We start from the raw sequence: 17,807 nt of genomic DNA, 5'->3' as shown, positions 1-17,807 counted from the left end.
AGAAGAGAGATGATTTTTCTTCTGTGGTTTTGACGGTTTACTATAGCTCATCTTCCGTCACATTTACACTTGCACTTCTGAGCATCGGTTGGGTTGCCCTCTTTGCTAATCTTGCAGAACGATAATTCTTCTTTCTATGCGAAGATGGTTTAGCCAAAATTTTAAGAGTAACGTCTTCCTTTGTTCTAGTTAGAGCTTTTCTTAAGTCTTGTCCATGATGGAAGTGAAGTTTATCGATTATAGAGGCACATTATAGAATCATCCAATATTCATCATTATGTTGGAGTAATCATTGGTTGAGATAATGTTGAATTCCATTTAATTGATCTAGAAGCAGATCTTACATCAACCATCTTACTAGTTATTAAATTTGCTAACAAGCAAACTTTCCTTACTTGTGGCATCTCGATTTGTATTTTTTTCAAGGCCTTCCCACAGTTCTTTAGGGCCGTTTTCACATTTTGATAGCGTCGAAAAATCGCGCATCCGACATACATTTATGAATATTGCCATCGGCATATATTTCATCTCATTTGTTGTCTTGTACCGAGTTTGTGCAACAGGTTCATCAATCGTTTCTTCTGGTCTTGGCAGTAGATGAGGACATAGAGCAACTTTGAGTAGTCGACAGAAGGGACAAAATTAATTTTCTTCGCCTCATCTAGTCCATCGCCGACAAATCTTCTAGTCTCATAAAAGTTTGTTTGCCATCTCTCGTAGAGCATACAGTCGACTTTTTCGGTTTCTAAGCCTTAAAGAATATGTTGGAACAAGATTGGATAAAGCTATGAAATAGAAGATTTAAAAAGTCTTCAAGGCGTGTTAGCAATCTCACTTTCCTTAAGCTTAATCCGTCCCACCGGTTCAAGACAATTGGTGTGCACCGATCAACGAACAACCGTCCCAGGCATCAAAGAAGCGTAAACGCTCAACTGCGTGCACACAACAGGATTCGAGCCTTTGACCTGAGTCCACTCGATTAAGTTGTGCAAACAGAAAAAGAATAAAAACAAGAATGGAATATTAGAACTGAGACTTCAACTCTTCAACTGTTTTCTGTCTCTCCTTCTGACAACCAATGCTATAGGACTTATATAGCCACGGAACGGGTGCTTCATGAAGTAACTATCACGAAAAATCTTCGTTAGAGTGGTAGTGTATATTTTTCACTATTTTAAAATATTTATGTGAGAATTACTATACGTTGATTTATTTAATAGATATCAACATTATTAAAATAACAAAGGTTGGTTTGCACCATATATCAATACTGATCCCCACATTTGCTCGGCTTGTGCTCGCTCGACCCCAGCCAAGCACAAACCGAGCAAATAATTTGCTCGGCTTATGCTGGACCGAGCAATTTCATAGCTCGGCTTTTTAAGTCGAACACAAGCCGAGCAAATAATTGCTCGGCTTGTGCTCAACCGAGTGCTCGACCGGTTGTTTGTTATTTAATTTTTCCTAATCTAATTTATATATATTTTTTATTTAAATATTTTAGAATAAATAATCTGAAACTAGATTATCAACTTTGAAATGTATAATTACTCAAAAAAATATTAATTGGAGCGTAAATATAAAAATAAAACCATTTAATTTATTATTTTTATATATAATATATATTAATAAATAAATATATATTTTTATATTTAATTTATTTAATATATTTATATTTTATATACATAAGCTCGACAATAACTTGGCTTGTGCCCGCTCGACTAGGGTCGAGCACAAGCCGAGCAAATAATTTGTTCGACTTTTTAAGTCGAGTACAAGCCGAGCAAATGATTTGCTCGTTCGGCTAGAGCTCGAGTAAAGCTCGGTTTGTGCTCGACCGAGCGCTTGTCGCTCGACCTAACGGTGGGGATCAATACTGATGATGTAGTAGTTTATATGAATAGAAAATATGATATAAAAATTTATGTAGGTTGGTCTACCGAGTTGCTTTAATATTCTAAACAAATTTAATACATAAACAATTATTATTATATCCATAGCCACTCTTTTTTTTATTAAATTATTATAAATATTATTTTTTACAACCTTGTCTAACACTATTTCCATACTTTATCTTTATAATTTTTCCGAAGTTCCGCACATCGTTACGGTGAAAGGAATTCCGAATTAGGCAGGGGTGGCAAGATTGTTAAACCACACGTGGCCCAGTTGCTTGTTGGAGGGTCCTATGTTACTTCGCATTTGGAGTTGACGCAAACGTGTGTGCTTCAGCTCGGAAACTCGTGAGTGAGCTAATTCAACAGTTTTCTTTATCTTATATTTTGTTCTTACCTTAATAATACTTACTTCTGAAGTTGAGAAGTTGACAAAAGACAGACAGAGGAAGACGTTGGTTACGATACCTGAATATATCCGGTGCTTGCCCACGAAGTACTTCATTGATAAGTGCTTTCCCACAAAGCACTTCACTGGAAAGCTAACACTGAAAAGTAAACTAGTATTGATGGTTTATCAATATACTTAGTTCAAGTTACTTATATTGGTAACTAAGGTTGCCCGTATACATGCTTCTCTGTGTGATATTTCTACACAGAAAAGTATAGTATAAGAAAGTGATTTTCAGTGTAGGAAAGTGAAATTCTCAGTATGGGAAACTAATCTCAACGTAGGTGAGTGATTCCCAACGTAGGTAAGTGATTCTCAACGTAGGTAAGTGATTCCTAACGTAGGAAAGTGCTTCTTAGTGTAGGTAAGTGATTTTTGTTATTTGTTTTATATAATAAAATTTTAAAAGGAATGTTAAAGGGTGGTTTAAAATTTTATGTATTTTTATGTAGTTTTTCGTTTTATTTTGTTTTAGTTTTTAGTTTTAGTTTTAAGAACTGTTGAACTGTTTTGGCATACGTATCCACATCCACATAATTTTGAACTTGGATGTGAATCACTTTTGTGTAGTTTCAATCAGTATTAACTTACTATCTGTTCGAAACTTGGTTGTTAATAAAAGCTAATTGGCCTGTATAGAGTGTGTATCTTTAAATATTAGTCAGCTCACGAGATAAAATAACGACTGTGAAAATACCGGAACACAGGCGTAGGACAAAGTACTTACGACAATCTCAGTTCGGGAATTGAGGATCTTCGCCGGTGTGAAGTGTAAGTATATCCATCTGAGATGGTCTTCACAGGGCATAAATTGTGAAGTCATTTATGATGACATCCAGATAATTCTTGAAATAATCAAGTTGGAAGGGAAAAGTTATGCCTATGGTTCGTGAAATGAACCCTACCTTTAAAATATAATATCACGAACGTTAGTGAGGTATACTACATGAAACCGAGTAACTTGAATTCTGAACTACTACAAAGTTCACAATTCAGCTCAAAGGTAGTAACCACTGAAACATTATACCCGAACTCTGGGTAGGGGTAGCTACAGGACTTATAGTTAAGAGAACCTTCAGGGAATCAGTTGCCTAGGCGTTCTAAAACCAAACTAGAATGTTTTAGTTACCATTAATACGGTAGACTATAGTCAACAAAATGTATCGATACAGAATTAGGTTATACAGAACTGAAGGGTAACATACAAACTGATATACGAGAACTCTCGCATCGAAGTGATAGCGTTACATCGCTATGGCCGCCGTAACCAAAACCGGTTTGACCTTAAAGTATATTATTTAAGGAATAGGTAAGGCGGAGGAATGATCGTCTGCGATCACGATATTTAAGACGACGGTACCATCTCAGGCGATATGTACAGACAAAGAATCTTGGGGTTCTTTAGCGTGGAGGTGGATTATATTTATAGGTGGGTGAACACCTACGTACTAGAAGAACTAGACAATAGGTTGACCGTAGACATATCGGAAGGTTATGACAACCTATAGGTGATATCTTTTAAGGTATCAGGTAACAGAAAAAGTTTATAAAGTTTTAAGACATTTATCGTACGGTTACATGTAATGGACCTAACGATCATTTAGATGAATTAAATGGTTGTCGTTTACGTTATAGTCCGGATCATGTTCTGTACCGTATGTAGTTTGAAGGTTATTAGAATCTTATAAGATTGACTAATTAACTAGATGGTCATAATGCTTGATCAAAATCTAATCCTAGTTTTTCTCAACTATGACCTCATGTTAGTTTAATTGGTTTAAAAGATTCTTAGAAAAGCTATATTACTCTGACACAATTTTTATTAGGTAATAAAAGTGCTTATTAAAATTAAGGGTTTTATTATAGTCGGAGGGGGTATAGAAAGTATAGTTTTAACGTTCTATTTTTTAAAAATCATAAAAGATGAACGACTTGTAGCCACGGTTTTTAATTGTACAGTAGTTGTATATCTGTATATTATTGTGGAAATGGTAAACTTTTAAATGATATTTGTGTAAATAGTCTAACTAATTAAAATATTGGTAACCTTTCTTGTTAGACTAGTTTGAAAACTACGGTAACAAATCCACGAACAAATTCGGGTATGTTGCTGAACTATTCAAATGTGTGAAACACGAGAACAGGTCCTTGTTGTTTCGGGAGCCCGACAAGGTATATTTGAAGAAGTAGATTAAGAGGTAAATTCTTACGACAAAACTGTAGGTAAACTACTTATTAGTTTAATATGTAACTTCGTTCTCGTTAGTTTCAAGATTATCAGCGATTAGACCGTTGTCCACGTATCCATAGTTTTATTAGTTATGGAAGAAAAACACATTTGGGAAACCGTTGTTCAGAACGGAACTTAAATAGATACCACGGTAAATGTAACTAAAAGAAAAACTTTTAGGTAAATGTGGGTTATCCAAATGTAGGTCCTCCTTCTAGTTGATTAAAGGTACAAACCAAACAGTATTAACTCAGGTAAAGTAGTAAATAGCGAAGAAAGGTTTTTCGCTGTAGTCCTCTAAAGTAACGGAGGAGTTTACAACACCCCAGACTCAGTTACAAATTTGTTTTAACCTTTGAAAGACATTAGTAAAGAGATGATGGGAGTTGTTCTTTTCATATTTTTAGACCAGGTTTACAAAATCGTTAAGATTGAGAAAATGAGGAAGATTCAAGACCCCAAAGTTAACGTTGTAGTAAAAAGAGTAACCTCACAAGAAATGAGTGTTATTCAAGAAACCCAGATCCTTAACTATGTTTAGACAAAAGTAGTTTATATCGTAGAAATCTAAGTTTTTGACACAACTAGAGTTACTTCAGTAATCTAAGTTAGTGCATTTTAGACATACGAAATGATACAACACGTATGGGTTATTTATACGTGAGTTAAGGAGAAAGTGGGTCAAAGAAAGAAAAGCCAAGACCTTGGGAGTGTTATCGAGATGTTGGGGTTTGAAAATTTATTAAATTTAACCCGAAAGAAGGGAACTTATTAAGTATTCCTCAAAATAGTAAGAAAAAACAACCCTAAGATAAATCATCTACCGTTCGACAATTATTTCGAAGCGGGGTTTTAGGTATTGAATTGGGTCTCAATCTTTCGTATCGTAACTGGTAAAGGTAATTACAAGATAAAAAAGAAAGACGTTGAGGCAAAACAACACCTCATATTCCACGTCTCCAAAGTACATATTATGGTTACCTGAGTTTTTTACTTCCTAGTATTATAAGAGGAGAAGACAGACAAGAATCCGTAAACTGGTAAAAGAGTGTAAAGTGGAGTTGAAGTCTAAATATATAAGATTTAAATAGATCGCGAAGTAAAAATCTTACGTTTTCTATTTGTATTGATATAGATCTTTTTAGTAGTTATTTACATTGTTTTATAAAGAAAGGTGGTTATCTTCCTCTTCGTACGTTCAGTGTTTGTAGTGATACATGGTTGAGTTCATCTAATCTTGTAGATAGTTAAAATCCTTTTCTGAAAGATCATTAAAATCACTCGTACGTTCATAATGTAAAAAGATTAAATAATAGTTTTAATCCTTAATTGAGATTGAATCGGTATAGAACATTAAAAGATATTAATTGTACAGGATTTGCTAATACGGTATTTCTTCTTCTCAGTTATTATATCCGACTTTATAAATAAAATAATTATTCTAACTCAAACTTGTACGGGAGTATGTTTATAGGAAAAGGGTGTTTCTAAGGTGGGAAGCTGTTTTATTTAAACAGCCGGAGTTTATGTTCAAACTTGGGTTTAAACAATTCTTCTGAAGGACTTTATTCTAAGAAGGATTGAAGTCCATGTACTATGTGTAGCCACTCTCACTCTCAAAAAGGACTACACTTGAGCTCAAGGTGGAACGGCAAAGGAAACTAAACACGACAACTTCTTAACGGGTATATCTCTTGCAAAGGTAGGAGGTTACGTAGTATTCAAAACTTATTTGAAAATAGGAACGTGTGTACGGAACACCTTGGGCTTAGTTAGGTGGTTCGAGGCAGTAGAAGCTCATATAATCGGAGCCTATAGTATCGGTGTTTTAAAGAAAACCTTAGGCCACGTGAAAGGAAAAACTCCTTGGCTGTAAGAAAGAACATCACCGGACCAAATGGTGTTACTTTCGTACGTGGAAAGAAAAAGAATAAACAGTACAACACCAACTAGCCTACGAATCGAGAGAAAGCTAAAAGAAAACACCCAACTGCCCAAAATGATATGAGTAGAAGGCAGTGTATGTGAAACCGTGAGACTCGTAGAACGAGGAAAAACGATAGAACGTTTGCTATAAGAAGAAGATACGCTTCTACCAATCGGTTTAGAAATTCTCATTAGAGAAGGAAAGATACAAATTCTGAAAAGAATTTCAGAAAGGTACTACCTCCTTCAAATAGCTAATATCTCCGGTGTTAATATCTAAGTAGGTATAAGTATAATACAACTCATTTAACTAACTCTTATACAACTTAAAGTACATTAACTAGATCTTGTCTAGATGATAGTTGGTAAAATATCAATAATTTAAACGATTGTTCTTTGAAGAATGAACACCGTAGGAGCCTAAACATAAAAAGAAGTTCCGGAAGGGTGTCAAGAAATCGGCAAAAGTGTAAAACTATCTGCAGCTTTTCGCGTAGGCTGTATCGTAAATCTTATAACGGAGCCGTATATAACAGTAGAAGTAGGGTAAAAACAGAACATGCTCAAACACGTTGTCCAAGTAGTAGCAAAAGAAGACCAGAACCTCATCACTCCTGTATTCGTTGAAACTCTCAGCTGTCTTCCTTTTTATTAAAGAAGACGGTCGCAGACTTCAGGTACGGTAGTTTAGAAAGATCAGAGTATTTCAAACAACGGTAGAGAGCATCTCATCGTCAGCTGTAAAAGCCAAAATTCGGAATTCTAACAACCTTGTCTAACACTATTTCCATACTTTATCTTTCTAATTTTTCCGAAGTTCCGCACATCGTTACGGTGAAAGGAATTCCGAATTAGGCAGGGGTGGCAAGATTGTTAAACCACACGTGGCCTAGTTGCTTGTTGGAGGGTCCTATGTTACTTCGCATTTGGAGTTGACGCAAACGTGTGTGCTTCAGCTCGGAAACTCGTGAGTGAGCTAATTCAACAGTTTTCTTTATCTTATATTTTGTTCTTACCTTAATAATACTTACTTCTGAAGTTGAGAAGTTGACAAAAGACAGACAGAGGAAGACGTTGGTTACGATACCTGAATATATCCGGTGCTTGCCCACGAAGTACTTCATTGATAAGTGCTTTCCCACAAAGCACTTCACTGGAAAGCTAACACTGAAAAGTAAACTAGTATTGATGGTTTATCAATATACTTAGTTCAAGTTACTTATATTGGTAACTAAGGTTGCCCGTATACATGCTTCTCTGTGTGATATTTCTACACAGAAAAGTATAGTATAAGAAAGTGATTTTCAGTGTAGGAAAGTGAAATTCTCAGTATGGGAAACTAATCTCAACGTAGGTGAGTGATTCCCAACGTAGGTAAGTGATTCTCAACGTAGGTAAGTAGTAGAGAAGAAAAATTTTTTTATTTAAAAAGTGATTAGGAAGGTAAAATTATCTTTTATTTACTCTACTAATTCTCATTGCTGTAGTTGAAAATGCAGTCTATTTAGACGTAATTTTAACTGCTGCAATTAAACTTTTTCGTACAGTTCCAATTAGAATAGCTAGATTCAAATGTAACAAAACCAAACATCGAATTTAGATTTGTATATAATTATGATTGTAGTGCAGATTCAATCACATAAAACAAACAGTTTCTAAGAGGTACCAACAAATAGTAGAAAAAGATATAAAATAAAATTTTTATTAAATTATTTTTAATTGTTTTTATATATTTTTTATTTTTGTGTTAAAACGAGCTGAATATATAGGTCTACTAATTTCAACTAATATATATTTAATTAATTTCATTTAAAGTAGTGTTTTAATTAGCGGCCATAAGCAGTGTTATATAAAGCGGTATATAACATTTCGGGTTTATAGTAGTCGCTTTAGCAACATAGCTAAAGTGGCCGCTAGAAGGGGTCGAAAAGCGGGGGTTATAAATCCAAATCTTTAAAAAGTACGTTAAAAGAATGATTAGGTTGTTAATAGATTATACATTTTCAAGCTTTTATGCTTATTTTAGTTTGCTAAATATTTTAAAGTTAAGCTTAAATTCTTGATAGATACTAATATTAAACGTATATAGATTTGCAGTGCTAAAAGATTAGTTCTTTTCTTCAAAATTATATAGAGTAGGTCTTGTGTGCTATTAGGAGCACGGAGGCCTCCGTGCACCTAAGCCGTTTTCGATGATAAAGCTTCTGAATCGACGATAAGCTCCATTATACTTGATCTAGCGTATTTGAAGTATCCAGAAAAAAAAATTTTGCGATTTTTAGATATCATTTACCTAACGATGGAAAGTGTTCAAAATCAACGGCTGAAAATAAAAATCTCACAAAAAATTGTGATATAGCATTAAAATTTTCGATTAAAGATATTGATCTTACCGTAAATAGTATTAAGAATTTTCTATCAAAATTTTATCTGATTTAAATACTTCTACATCGTTAAACTTGCAAACGGTATACATCAACCATTAAAAATTGTTGATTTTGAACCCTTTCGATCGCTAGGAAAATGATACCGAGAAATTACAAAAATTATTTTCTAGATAGTTCAAATACGCTATATCAAGTCTAACGGAGCCGATCGTCGATTCGGAAGCTCTATCATCGAAAACGGCTTAGGAGCACGGAGACCTCCGTGCTCCTAAAAGCACACAAGACCTACTCAAATTATATATATATTTTGGATAAATTATAGAAAATCCTCATATCAATATCTATTTTCTTTGACTTTTCCATCCTATTATTCAAAAACCTACCGTTTATCCCCTTAAAAAAAGAGAAATGTTCACAGAGATGTACGCTGTGAAAAAATAACTAAATTGCCCCCATTTTCTTCAAGGTTGGTGTGGACGGAGAGGTGGGCGAGGGCGAGACGGCGCAGTGGAGGGCGAGGTGACGCAGCCGAGGATGAAAAATGAAGAGGATTTCAAAAATATTTTGGGTATAAAAAAAAGGATATAAACGAAACTCTAAAAGAATACCGATGATGGGTTAAAATGAGCATTTTTTACTTTTTAAGAAGACAAAGTGTAGGTTTTTAAATACCAGTGAGAAAAATTGAAAAACGGTTACTAATAAAAAATTTTCTATAATTTAGCCATATATTTTTTTATAAAAAATATAAATATATTAAATAATGAAAAATTTTAAAAAACCCCCCTGTGGTTTCGTAGTTTCTCACTTTGCCCCCCTATGATTTAAAATATATCAATTTGCCCCATTGTGATTTTTTTTTCTTTTTATTATCAATTTTATTATTATTATTTTTAAATCAGTGATAAAATTAATTTAAAGGGTACTAAAATGAATATTTGATAAATCTAGATGGGTATTTAAAGTTTTTTGTATATAATTTAATAAAATATTAACGAAAAAGCTACCGAAAGGATAAAAACGAAACCACATGGGGCAATTTGATACATTTTAAACCACAGGGAATAAAATGAGAAACTACGAAATCACGGCGGGTTTTTAAAGTTTTCCCTTAAATTTATTTATGAAATCTGCTATCCGCTTTTCGCTACACGACTCTACATAACTGATAGCTTCTGCTATGTTATCCGCTTTTCGCTATAAGACTCTACGAAATACCCGCTATTTATAACCTTAATTTAAAGTCGTAGGTATTTTTGAGAGCTCCCCAGTGAAGTAAGTGTTCCTCGGAAGGGGGCGGGGCGAATGGAGAAGAAGGGGCTCCGAGCGTACATGGAGGTGCTGCGACTCGTGCGGCGCCTCCCCCCGGAGACGCGCGCCTACTACGCCAAGTACGCGCGCGAGAACTTCGTCAACTACCGCGACGCCGATCCCTCCACCTCCCTCCCCGACCTCCTCCGCCGCGCCTACGCCCACTCCACCTGGGTCCTCAACAAGGTCCCCCCCCCTCCCCTCAAAACCCTACCTACATGCGAACCCTAATCTCTCTCTCTCTCTCTCCCCAAACCCCTTTTTTCTTATTTCTTTTGTGCGTGTTTTGTGTTTGTAGTACTCGATCGACGAATCGGCCGCGGCGAAGCTCAAGGAGATATATGGGTGCTGAGCAGTGGCGTTGGGGGCGCGCCTCGTACACGCACGGTACCTGTTTGATGAAATTCCTGTGTTACGAGTTTTTTTTTTTTTTTTTTCTTCCTTTGGTTTCTTTAACTTAAATAAATTAGTTTTTTTTTTTTAAAAAAAAAAGAAAGTGTGGAATTGATCTGAACTATTGGGACGACTATGCATGTTTTTGAAGTTTTGATTTTGCTTGGCGTGGTTGATTTTTGAATCAGTTAGCGATTCTTGTACTTTACTGAAACGGTGATTCAAATCTCTGACCTTATAATTTCGAGATGACATGGTTTGGACTTAAAAATAATGGTGAATTGTGCACTTGCTCTTCAAACTATAAAGTCCGTGGCAAATTTTAATTTGTTTAATCTTTAGCTCAAATTTTAAAATTATTATAATTAAATTCTGTAACATAATAATTTAGGTGACTAAATATTAATATATCATCAATACAAAAATAATTTAATAATATTGTGATTAATGATGCGCTAATAATAGTGATGTTACATTACCTTTACATTACCTAAGGGGGAATTATGGCATGTTTTGAGATGCTTATGATTTTGCTGTTGGAAAAAAACAAAATAAAAAACTTACAAAAATTATATGAACTATAGGCCATCTTAAATCAGTTATCTAATCCTTTAAAATTTTAATTTTATTTTAATTTAATTGATTTAAGATTGTCGACGACATTTAATTTAAAGAAATTTAAATGTGTCGTTTATTTTATATATTTCGTTAGAATGCTTTATATAATTATCACAATATAAATTTATTAAATAAATAATTAGATTAAATTGTAAAATTAAAATATTATTGACCAATTCAAATCAAATAAATTAAAAAAATAGATAGTAAAATCAAAATTTTAAAAAGCTGGATAGCCGATTCAAAAAAAAAAAAAAACCATAATAAATCCATAGTTCTCCTACATGCGCTGCTCCGACAACAGTTCATCAAATAACATTACATGTTAAAGCAAAACCAAATAAGCCCTACATTTCTTATATCTAAAACTTCACTTGAACAAAACTACTCCCTCACAACACAAAAGTTCACATCACTACCTGGTGGTTAGGCACAATGAAGTATTGTAAGCAACACATTATATAGATCACTTTGCCAAAGCTTTGAGGAAGAGATTTGGAAAAGAACATGATTCATATGAATATTATTTAAATTTAAATATCCAAATGAAAGCAAAATAGATATCTTACAGAGGTCATTTCAAATGGTGATAGTTTTGCAGCTAATGACATTAAAATCATCTTCGAATATCGGTCGGAACGAAGAGCACACTAAAAACCCCGGAACCTTAGCGGCTGTGTCCACGTCGGCGATCACCGTGCTTAGCCCCCTCCCTATCGCAAATATGCTCCTCCCGATAGTCACGAGCTGACATGGCGGCCTCGCCAGTAGGTACGACAACCTCCCCAGTGGGTCCCAGCTGGTCTCTTCCTGCCACATCATCAGCCTCGGCCCCAGATACTGATCTAACATGATGTAAACGGTCCGATCGATAACGACCGTTGGCCCGTAGAAGCACACTGCAATACCATTCTCTTCAGCATGCCAGCTTCTGGACAAGGGATCGTAAACTCCGGCAAAGGGATAGCCATCCTCCGTCTCGTTGTGCACAGTATATAACTTCTCATCAACCGGAATGATCTTTATAACATTGCGGGTGAGCATCGAGCTCTCGTGCGAGCTCCAAGTATTCGAATCGGAGTCAAAGACGTCCAAAGAATTCGGTGCAGCGCCATCTGACCCAAGCCCGCCCATGACGTAAAGCTTGTCGTTTACAGATGTCGAGACAGAATAGCACCTGATACGCATATAACAATTTCCGATCAATTGATTTTCGTAAATTTTGTTGTTTACAGATGTTGAAAAGTTTTAAGTACAATCCACAAATATGAGATCATATTGAGCCAGATATCTATGAATCACAGCCAAGGGTCAAATGTCTTCATGGGCTTCTAGAAGGACGATCAAAAATGCCTATTTTGAAACAAACAGGAGTTAGTAAGTTCCAAATGCCCTTCATCCTTTGTGAAGGAAAAGATCCACTTACTCGCTCGAGATTTAAAGAAAAAGCGGCTTTTACATTTGCGTACCTGCAATATCGTCGCTGCAAACATATTAAAATATTTGTGAAATGGGCACTTGTGTAAATAAAGGGGTCTATGCATAAGAGATTAAGTTTCAGATATGAAATTCAGATATCCAACACATATAGATACTAGAAAATCTTGCAGGATAAATTTACATATATATATATATATATATATATATATATATATATATCTCAGAACTAAAAAAGAAAAAGTCTATACTAAGATGCAATACGGAACAATTAAAGAGCCAAGCATAACACATTACCTGGCTGTTGGCATTCGTGCCACTGTCTCCCATCGATTAGCAGAAGCATCGTAACAATATACGTCATCAACGGCATTTTTCCCTCCGCCGCAACCTCCGAAGAGATATAACTTCTTACCCAAAGTTTCAAAGGACACGCCTTCCCGCTTCATCCATGGAGTTTCAATAACTTGTATGACTCTCCAACACCGGCTTGCACGATCTGGATCCAGCACATAAATTTGTACACCTTTGTTCTTGTCCCTGCACACGGCATAAACCCAAGTCTCCTCCCAATTGTTCTTTTGGCGGCATAAGCGCCACTCTTCACTACATAATAACCCTCTCCATCTTCTCGAAACACATCTCAGGGCATGATGGTATCTCCGAGGAACCCTAGCTAAGCAAAGAAGAGCAATATCATCGGGAAGACCAGGTATTAGTGGAACATGAGATGACTCCGGTTCCATGCTACAAATAGTAACAGCAGGTAGAGTTTTTTGCTTTAGTCGTAGGTGATCAGGAATGCATGGGAAGAAGCATGCAGAAACTTCAATTGACCTTCGCTTGCTGACGTCGGATTTGCTGAGAAAACTGCTGATAACTCAAGGTGGAGAGTCTTCAGACCAGCTATTATGCAAATGAATTGGAAAAAAAGAAATATGTAAATACTTGATCCAGGTCTGTTAGTCGCCGAGAAATTTGTTTCTGAGATTGACGAAGAATTAAGATGTATCTATCAGGAGTATCGAGCTACATCAAATTTGACTGAGAAAAGTGATCTTTACATTTTTCATCTATATCACCACTAGACGAACTCCTTGCATAAGCTACAAACTATGTTTAATAACAGCTTACTGACAGAACTAGTAGGCATGAATCGATATTTTTTGGTAAGTGCAAATCTGCAACATATACCTGTGCGGTCGAAGAAGCTTCCTTATTTAGGAAAAGTTCATCAATGTACCTCGCATACCACATGGACCAAAACTGAACTCAAATTCATATGCTGCCGAGTTCAAATTCGAGGAGGTCCCGACAATTATTTTTCTTTCATTGCCATCCAAATGCAAATAGTCGCATTTTGATGAGCGTCGAATGTATGTTGCTCGGCGGACAGAGTCTACACAAGAACATGCCTTTGTTTAGTGATATGCATTGCACTAAACTGAACCATCCGCGAGCGGCTGCGTAGATCGGGTTCAGGCAATGGCTGCTCCAAAAATGTGGGATGCTTCCACAGATAAGCAAATGGACTGATATAGCTAGAGATGCAACAATGTTCTCTCTAGGGCATTTCCACAAACACCTTACGTGCACAAAATGAGGATGAAGAGGACAAATTACTGATCAAACCAAGGACAAATTTAATGCCCTATTGCAGATAATTATGCAAAAAATTAGCCTAAACAACAACTTTAAATCCAAACCTTAATTCTTATGCTGCATGAAATAACAGTTACAGAAACCCAAATCAAATCGCCCCAAAACTAGATGTGTAGATCTACGCGATCTTTATCGCAAATACTTGAAACCTAATCACACACGACACAAGATTTAAACAACATAGAACATGTCAACACACAGGAAAAAAAAATCCAAATTTGAAGAGAAAAATCGCTTCAAATTAGAAAATTTGGAGTACCAGTTGTGATAATTAAGGGAAAAAAAAACAGAAACAAAGACAAAAAGTAAAGGTAATTGAGATTGTGTCATGAAATCTACAAAGATAAAAAAAAGAGGTAAAAAAAAGAAGAAGAGAGAAGTAGAAGGGATTGAGGAGATTAACTGGGATTAGGGTGAGGTAATTTCGCCCCCCTTTTCGATTCCCTTTGGTTTGATCGAATGATGCTCTCGAACTTCGCCTTTTTCCAGTTTAAGTTAAACCGGGGGAGCCGGTCTTTGCGAACGGGCTGTTAAACCGGTTTGGTTCGAATCGGCCGCGCTTGGTCTTCCTTAGAAAAGTTATTTAAATTCGATATCCAATCTCTGTAATTTTAATTTTATTATTCACTCTTTTAATACATTTAATTTAAGTCGGTAAATAATATTTTTAAATTTAAATTTAAATTAATTAATTATTTTTATAATTTTTAATTATAAAAACTAAATAAATTATAGAGGCAATTTTGAAAAATTTCCAACTTTTAAGTTTACATCAGAAGACTAATATTAAAAATGTTTTTTTAAATTTCAAGTTATTTCAAATCTTAGAAAGCTAATATTAAAAATACTTTTTTAAAATTTCAAATTATTTCAAATATGCCCTATATTATTTCAAAAATATTCCTAGAGTTAAATTTTGTTACCGAACCACTAGTTGTAATCGTTATTTACGTAAAATAGAGTTAAATTCTATTTCTAAATTGTTAGGTTTAATTTAGTATTGAGATCTATCTATTGCTATTAGATAAATAGAGTTAGGATAAAAATATATAAAAATATATATTTTTTGTGGAACCGCAAAAAATATATTAAGGTCCATCTTATACTATTAGAAAAAATGGAGTTGGGATACCGTAAAAGATATATCATAACCGACTAAGGCTTAGTCCATTTGATGTTATTAGATAAAATAGAATTAGGGTAAAGGCATATAGAAATATGCTTATGCATTCCGGTGAGACCGTAGAAAATATATTGTAGCTGACTCATCGCGGTGACTCATCGCGGCGGAATGCAATATTACGTATGAAAAAAAACATGATATTTTCTCATCGTACTTTCTCAGCACATGTAATGCAATCTCTCAGCAATCCCAAACAAAGTTTAATTACGATGTGCGGAACGCAATATTACGTATGGAAAAAAATAGAGTATTTTCTTATACCACACGTAACACAATCTCTTCGCAATCCCAAACGAAATCATACTATTCTATCATTATTAACTTTTTTTTATTTGTCCTTAAATTAAAGATAAAAAAATATTTTTTAATTCTAGTAAATATTTAACTCACGTTAACTCGAAATAAATTAATAGGTGATAACTGCAAAAATATTTTTGAATAAAAAAATATATGTGAAATATATTAGAAACAAAAAATAAATTAAATTAAATATTTTTGAGATTTTGAAGAGCATACACGCAATTATTCCTAAATTACACTAACTAAATCAAATAAATTAATAAATTAGATAACAAAATCAAAATTTTGAAAAATTAAATATCCAATCAAAATTGTCCATACTCAGATAAATTTTATATAATTTTACCAAAAATTTAATTGCATAGAGAATAAAATTGTTTAGGTTAATTGCGCCATTAGGTGTTAACCATCCAAATTAATGTAATTTTAATAAAATAGATCACGCCATCTCCGACCTTTACCTACTTATAAAGATGATGATCACCATTATAATTTGATAGCTTCTGGCGGATTTTAATGCTAATTTTTTCAAAATTAATACCAATTTTTTCAAAATTTCGGATCGGGATAGATTTGGAATGAGTTAATTTTAATTCTATTTTTGATCCTTATTTATCGCACCATTCAAATTTTTGATGAATCAAACAGATCAAAGAAAAAAAAAAGTACTCCCGCTTCATTTATTTTTTTACAAAAAAAATGGCATTTGCTCAGAAATCCTTTGCAGTTTTGGAAAAGTAATCATTTTTTTTTGGGTGGAATAAATCCCCCCAAAATTTCAGATTCCTCCATTAAGGATTCATCATCGCAAACGATGAATTGTTAAACCAAAACCAAAAAAAAAAAAGGAAAAAGAAAAGGAAAAACCCTAATTCCATTCATTCCAAAGAGAATCGCACCACAAAGAAAAATTTTAAAAAAAACTTTTTTTAAAAAAGGAGGGGGATTTGGAGAAGCCGATTTGAGGAAAAGCCCTGGGAGAAGAAGCTGTTGCAGTGCTCAGTACCTTAGATCGGCTTCGTCCTGATGCAAAAACCCTAGCTTTTTGAGGAAGCGATTGCGACTCCGCGAGGGAGGAGGCGTCTCCGTTTATATATATATACATAGGAGTGAATGAATGGGTCGTAAAACCCTAGAGGCGAAAAAATAAATAAATAAATAAAGCAAGCGGTTCAAAGATGACGTGGTACATCCGGTCCAGGCTATGGTTTCTCCCTTAAAATGGGCTTTAGCGGGCCGACTTTTGGCCCGTTTAGAGACCGTATCTTAATAAGGCCGTTGAATCAAGCAAAATTTTAAGGAAAATAAAATTTTATATTTTTTAAATACGAAATTTATACCAAATAATTTGGAAGAGAAATAATTGCTCATGTATCCCTTAAAAATATCTAACTTTTATATTTATTCTTAAAAGTTTGAAGTGATAAAATTTACTCGTCTAAAATTTCTACGTTTTTTTATATATACTCTTTCGTTTGATAATTTACGGTGAGTTCGCGTATGGCACAAATTCGTGACTTTCACTCTGGTCACGTGTGAAGTTCAGTTCCGCCGTACAGACGAAACTCGACCTTTTCTATATTAACATTCTTGGAGAAATTATCTTCGTACCTGTTGAAAGATACTTCGAATAAAAATTTAAGGCTTAATTATCAACGAAACAAGAAAAAAAATAGTATAAATGGTGCAGTTTAAGAGAAAAAATAGTGTAACAAGGGAAGAAATAGTGGAACAAGAGAAAAAATAGTGCAACAAGAAGAGAAATAGTATAAATATCTCTCAAAGAGGTGCAGTTTACATCTCAAATGATGCAAGAAGAGAAAAAATGGTGTAAATATCTCTCAAATAGTGCAAATTTCGTTTAAAGAGTGTAACTTTCATTTTAATGATTACAGTTTACATCTGAAAGAGTGCAATAAGAGAAAAAACAGTGTAAATATCTCACAAAGAATGTAATTTTTGTTTAAAGAGTGTAATTTTTATCTTAAAGCTGCAGTTTATATCTTAAGTAGTG

The 17,807-nt window shown here is 34.4% G+C and overlaps 2 protein-coding genes and 1 long non-coding RNA gene across 8 annotated transcripts; 1 reads left to right on the top strand and 2 right to left on the bottom strand.

The window, feature by feature from the left end:
* On the top strand, positions 10,047-10,801 carry LOC109713081 (LYR motif-containing protein At3g19508). Its single transcript, XM_020237039.1, has 2 exons — positions 10,047-10,386; positions 10,499-10,801. Exons 1-2 carry the CDS (start codon positions 10,195-10,197, stop codon positions 10,550-10,552), a joined length of 246 nt encoding a protein of 81 aa, XP_020092628.1. The 5' UTR covers positions 10,047-10,194; the 3' UTR covers positions 10,553-10,801.
* On the bottom strand, positions 11,537-16,914 carry LOC109712968 (F-box/kelch-repeat protein SKIP4-like). Of its 6 annotated transcripts, none has more exons than XM_020236852.1 (3): positions 16,800-16,914; positions 12,946-13,554; positions 11,537-12,388 (listed from the first exon to the last, which is right to left on the bottom strand). In XM_020236852.1, exons 2-3 carry the CDS (start codon positions 13,392-13,394, stop codon positions 11,791-11,793), a joined length of 1,047 nt encoding a protein of 348 aa, XP_020092441.1. In that variant the 5' UTR covers positions 13,395-13,554; positions 16,800-16,914; the 3' UTR covers positions 11,537-11,790. The 6 variants fall into 6 exon arrangements, with proteins under 6 accessions (XP_020092441.1, XP_020092437.1, XP_020092439.1 ...); XM_020236848.1 differs by having other exon boundaries at positions 12,946-14,233; positions 16,800-16,901; XM_020236850.1 differs by having other exon boundaries at positions 12,946-14,047; positions 16,800-16,900.
* On the bottom strand, positions 12,407-12,939 carry LOC109712969. The gene is made up of 2 exons (XR_002217011.1): positions 12,638-12,939; positions 12,407-12,564 (listed from the first exon to the last, which is right to left on the bottom strand). It is a non-coding gene; the product is annotated as an uncharacterized LOC109712969 (long non-coding RNA).

The sequence above is a fragment of the Ananas comosus genome, linkage group 7 (assembly GCF_001540865.1).
Source record: "Ananas comosus cultivar F153 linkage group 7, ASM154086v1, whole genome shotgun sequence".
Lineage (NCBI taxonomy): Eukaryota > Viridiplantae > Streptophyta > Magnoliopsida > Poales > Bromeliaceae > Ananas > Ananas comosus.
This window is presented reverse-complemented; position numbering and strand designations above follow the sequence as displayed.

Coding starts and splice junctions, on each gene's coding strand:
- LOC109713081 (XM_020237039.1), top strand. CDS start 10,195: ATGGAGAAGAAGGGGCTCCGAGCGTACATGGAGGTGCTGCGACTCGTG. Junction 10,387..10,498: donor CCACCTGGGTCCTCAACAAG/GTCCCCCCCCCT, acceptor TTGTGTTTGTAG/TACTCGATCGACGAATCGGC.
- LOC109712968 (XM_020236852.1), bottom strand. CDS start 13,394: ATGGAACCGGAGTCATCTCATGTTCCACTAATACCTGGTCTTCCCGAT. Junction 12,389..12,945: donor GCACGAATGCCAACAGCCAG/GTAATGTGTTAT, acceptor TATGCGTATCAG/GTGCTATTCTGTCTCGACAT.